At 37.2% G+C, this 5,440-nt stretch overlaps 1 protein-coding gene across 1 annotated transcript; it reads left to right on the top strand.

Annotated features, from left to right (window-relative positions):
* The first annotated feature begins 3,922 nt into the window (after positions 1–3,922).
* Positions 3,923–5,168, top strand: FERD3L (Fer3-like bHLH transcription factor). Its single transcript, XM_012720813.1, has one exon. It carries the CDS (start codon positions 4,335–4,337, stop codon positions 4,827–4,829), a length of 495 nt encoding a protein of 164 aa, XP_012576267.1. The 5' UTR covers positions 3,923–4,334; the 3' UTR covers positions 4,830–5,168.
* Positions 5,169–5,440: the final 272 nt, after the last annotated feature.

Below are 5,440 nucleotides of genomic sequence, written 5' to 3'. Positions count from 1 at the left end.
TTTACATCATTTTTTCATAATTATTAAAATTTGGAAGCCACTGAACAATAATTTAGTAATTCTATCCAGGCAGTGAAATAATATTCAGCAGTAAAAACTAAATGCTTTATCAAGCCCTAAAAACATGGAGGAACTCTAAATGCATATTACTCAATGAAAGAAGCCAGTCTGAAAAGTCCTCATTCTGTATAACTCCAACTGTATGACATGCTAGAAAATACAAAACTATGGAGAAAGTATAAAGATCAGTGATTACTAAAGGGTAGAGGAAGAGGAAAATGAATGGGCAGAGTGCAGGAAATTTCTAGGACATCATGATTGCTATGTCTCTTTATATATTTTTCCAAATCCATAGAATATACCAAAAGTAAATGCCAAATCTGGCAGCTAAATATTTGTTAATAAACTATTAATTTTAGTAATTCTGTTGTGTACTTCATTAGTTGTAATAAAGTTCTCTGGTGTGAGTTATTGATAATAAAGTAAACTATTTGTATGTGCATGTAAATCTCTATCTTTCCCTCAATTCTGCTGCAAAGCTTAAATTTACATTAAGTTTAAATTTTTAAGTCATAATAAAACTGAAGGAAAACTACTTTTAATTGAAAGACAATTATCAAGAAAATGGAAAGGAAAGTCATAGAGTAATAGAAGATATATGAAATACCTATATCTGATAACACTCATATCTAGAACATGTATACAAATAAATACAAATTATAAAATTTAGCAACACATTTCAGCACTTTACAAAGGATACAGTCCTACTTAATTGCTATGAGATGGTTTTCAATTGCATTTATCAGAGAAATGTAGCTCAAAACCGCAATGTGATACTCTTGCATATCTTCAGAATGGCTCAAAAATGCCAGTGCCAACTTATGAAGAAACTGGAATACTCTACATCACTGGAAATCCTTTAAAATATGATTTACTAATAACTACTAAAACCTATTATATACAAAACCTATTACAGCTGTAGGCTTATACCTAAAAGGAATGCATAAAAGTTCCTAGCAAAGATATGTACAGCAGTATCTATAGCACTGTCATTTGTCAAAACTGAAAACTATCTTAAATGCCATTCATCAGGACTATAAAAATTGAGGGAAAAAGCATGTAAGCTCCTTCTCTCTGACAGCTGAGGGGATATTTCTTAGAACTTTCTCTCCTTCAATCAATCATTATATCCATCTACCTTTCTTCTATTTTATCATTTTCTCTAGAATTACTTAATGGTTCTAAAAAAGTAAGAAAAGGGGCATAAGAAGCGAGAGTTCAGTACTTGTTTTATTTCTTGGATTCTTCTTTTATCTACCATTTTCTGCTTATCACTCTCACTGTCATCTTTCAGACACCTTGTGAATTATTGCCCAAGTTACTTTTGGCCATTTGTTTTTTTCTGCTTTGATTCTGAGTCTAAAATAATATTACACACAAAATGTTTAATGTTTAATTACAATGGCCAATAGAGGTAGAGTAGATTGTAAACTAGGAAGAACTGTCATTTCACAAAACATCTTTAGCAAAATTTGTCTTTGGCTAATCAAATTTTCTTTGAAAGACTAAATAAAGTCATTGGATAATTATATAAACTATGAGCCTAGAACACAAAATAACCAAATTGATTTAACTTGCTTTAATCCTCAGTTGTTATTTTTCTTTTTTTGAAAAGTGTTTCTCTCTTAACTTTCAGATCTAGAAAAGAAAATATTGTTTCTTTAAGGGGGGTAACTTTTAAATCACTATTTTTTAATTTACTATGTTTACTGCTTATAATAACAGGGAGCACATATCTACAAAAGTCTTTTAAATAAAATAGGTATTTTAAAATAAGCAGAGAAACAGAATTGTACTTTCTTGTTCTATATCTAGTTATACTTACAAAGAAAAAAGTCAATCACCACCAAAGCATAGATTTTTAACATTTCTGTTCGAATTATGTCACCATTATTAGAAATTTGCAAGATAAACTGAAATTACTCCAATATAACAGCAGCGGTTATCTTTGGATTTTGTGATGAAAATGAAGAGAAAATATTTTAAAATTATTGCTACATATAAAAATTTCCTAAATTTCTTAATATTTAAAATTGGTATGTCAACCCAATGCTGCATGTTGGTTACCTTCATTTTGTTGCAAATTCTCTTGTGAAATGGTTGTTGGAATATTCATTTCCTTGGCTAAAATTGTTAAGTATTTATGTGACTTATATAGTCACATAATAACCAGGACTCTTATTTTAATAAATTTAAAGCAAATTCCTATCATTTTTCCTCATTAAGTGTCCTAATGTATTTTGTTTAGAAATAGTCTCTCACTGGGTGAGATATTTAATCCATTATGTATTAAATGAGTGTATTTTCTGAAAAGGAAAAATACAAATCACTGCGAAATGCTTACCAACTAAAATTCAGCTCTAAAATTTGCCCCAATATTTAATACCATGTTAAGTTAAACGGTGGTAAGAAAGCATGCTACTGCTTGTCAGAACAAAAATTAATATCTCATTTATTCCTTAGCTGGTGTTGAAATTCCAATTTATTCTAAAGCTTCAGTCTTCTCTTTGAAAGAAGTTTAGTAAAAACAAATAAATCATTATAATAATCTATATAATTCTCATTAACTCTTCTAAGAATCTAATTTTTTATGTTTTCTGCCTATTAAAGCAAATTGGAACGTGAACAGTAAACACACCAAGAAAATCAATGAACAGAAAAAAAGAACAAGAGAGAGCCAAGATGAAAGGAGTTAAGAAAATGAAAAACTTAACATGCTACTGTTTAATCAAAGCAATATCTGGTAGTACACATTAGGAGGCCAGGAAGAAAAGAAATTGTGCTTACCTGTCAGAAATAGGAGGTCTCTGGGAGCTGTCCAATGTACTAACTAAACTTCACAGTAACATTTGCCTTCTTAATAGGAATCATGTCCAGAGCGATTCTTCCTTTAACCAAGACTCCTCCATACTTTTCTTTTAAAAAGCTATCTCTTCTAATCTATGTCACCCTGCCCCCACCATGTCTTTTTTTTTTTTTCAGTCCTACACTGAACAATTAAAGGAATACAGCTACTGGCAAAGAATAGCTTCTTTGTTAAAATATCAGAAATAATATGAAATCAGCAAAATTTCATCTTAATTGTGACAAATTTAAAATATTTTTTCAAAAAAATGAACTGAATAAACCAAACTCTTCCTTAAATTCAATGAAACACCACTTCGTTTCTTAAGTCCTTAAGGAGATACAAATCAAGTAGGAAAATAAATCTAATGGAAGTATCAGAATTTTTCTTTATTCAAAAATGCTGATCAGCAACAGAGGTTGAACTGATCAACCCATTGTTTAGCAAAGTAAGATTGCACATTTGAAAGAAGATTGAGTTTGTTTTGTTTGGGGGAGGGTTTTCTTCTCCCTTTCCTCCCAGATTGGAAATAATACAGTAAAGCATCCTTGAAGAAAATATTCTGAGCCTGCACTTTTTATTTGCCACCATAACTATTGTCCTTGAAGTAAAATCCTCTGAGCGAGTAGGAGATAAAGGATAGGGAAAGTAAAGTCAAGTATCTCAATTGTTAGGCTGATTACAACAAAACAGACTTTAGAAGTCAGGGTTTGTGAAGCTGCTGGAGACCTGTTTACCGTGCCCTGGAAGGAGAAAGCCGGTTCCAACAGCTACTCTGGGGAATGCGCTCTTAGCTCCCCTACCGTGCTTACTTAAGCTAATGGAAGGTCTTGCCTTTCAGCAGCCGCTGCACTGGGATACCAGACAAACAGCTCCCCTGACCCTTGGCAGGCAGGGCCCCTCTTCAGGACATCATTAAAAGCACATGCACTTGTTTCACACTCATTGGCAGCCTCGGGTGGCAGAACTCCTACCCTGAAGCCAAGGAGAAACCAGAGCAGTGGAAAACACCTTCGCTTTGAAAAGTTTAACGTGAATTAAGGAGCTAAATGAGATAAGGAGCCTGAAGAACATCAGTTGACTGCAGGGTGAGGAAGGACACAAAAAACACAGCAGGTAAGAACTGGGGGTTGTTGCCAAGAAGGAACTGTTCCAGGTGGTGCAGCAAAAAGGAGCTCAGTGTTGGAGATCTGTTTCCTCAGACTTCCAATAGTGCTCAAGCTTGTCTTCCTCCATCAGTTTCCAGAGGAGTGATTTTTCAGAGCTTCTAAAGGTGCGACTAATCCTTTTATCAGCTTGCTTAACATATTAAAGTCCTCTGGGTCTTAAGTGATGGTGCTTAATTCGAATTTAAGACTATTAGTAAGCACATCACCAGTCTTACCCCTCCCTGAGTAAAACCGATGAGACGCGGAACCAAGGCAACGTTATGGCGGTCTATCCAGAGAGCTGCGTGGATAGCTCCGTGCTGGACTTCGTCGCAGACTTGTCCTTGGCCACTTCGGGGCACCCTCTTCTCTGTGACTTCGCGCCCGGGGTCCGCTTTGGGGACCAAGACTTTGCACTCCGAGAGGATAGACCCAGGAGGTTGGCGCGCTTTGAGGAGGGGGGCCCAGTAGAGGAGGAGGGAGAAGAAGAGGAGGAGGAGGAGGAGGAAGAAGAGGAGCATGGAAGAAACCCCTCCCTGCTGTGCCGCCCCAAGAGGAAAAGGGTGATCACATTTGCCCAGCGCCAAGCCGCCAATATCCGCGAAAGGAAGAGGATGTTCAACCTCAATGAGGCCTTCGACCAACTGCGGAGAAAGGTGCCCACTTTTGCTTATGAGAAGAGGCTGTCCAGGATCGAGACTCTACGTTTGGCTATCGTCTACATTTCCTTCATGACTGAGCTCTTAGAGAACGGCGAGAAGAAGGAAACGGGCTGAGCCGGGGTGGGATGGCGGTATCTGTCCCCTCGTCGCCTGAGAGTGCGCTGGCTGGGGTGTTTCTGGACCCCCCGCAGTGGAGAAAGCTGACAGGCCAGGCGGGGCGCTCCAAATCTAAGTCTCTCTTTCTGGAGCTTGATTCTAGATTGCAAAATCCCTTCTGCCCTTGAGAAGCAGCAGCGTAGAGTTACTGTATATGCGACTTCCTTAAACCAGTTTCAATCAGGAGCGAAGCGAGCAAGTTAGAGCAGTTTGCCTAACCCAGCGCACTGAAGTATCTTATACAGTCGGAGTAGATGGGAAGCTAATCCTCTTCGAAAATGGTAGCGTTAGGGGTTTTAAAATTCGTCTCTCCTCCTTGCCATTTTTATTAATAGAAAAGTAAAGTAGACGTCACTTTTTTTTTTTTTTTTTTTAAGCCTCTAGACTCAGTGCTGCGCGTTCCCGGCAGTTCTTGTCCTGCTGTGCTCTTAGAAAGCAGACACCTGCAGAGGTGTAAGTTGCTACATCCCTTCCCCTCCTGAGAGGCCAGGGAGCTCTAGATGACAAGTTAGGAGATCCGTTTCTCCTCCTTTTGTGGAGAGATAGAGGGATGAATAAAGAAAAGTCTA

This window comes from Condylura cristata, unplaced genomic scaffold (assembly GCF_000260355.1).
Source record: "Condylura cristata isolate star-nosed mole 26May11 unplaced genomic scaffold, ConCri1.0 scaffold00005, whole genome shotgun sequence".
Lineage (NCBI taxonomy): Eukaryota > Metazoa > Chordata > Mammalia > Eulipotyphla > Talpidae > Condylura > Condylura cristata.
Note: the sequence above shows the minus strand (reverse complement) of the source record. Positions and strands in the feature narration are given on the sequence as shown.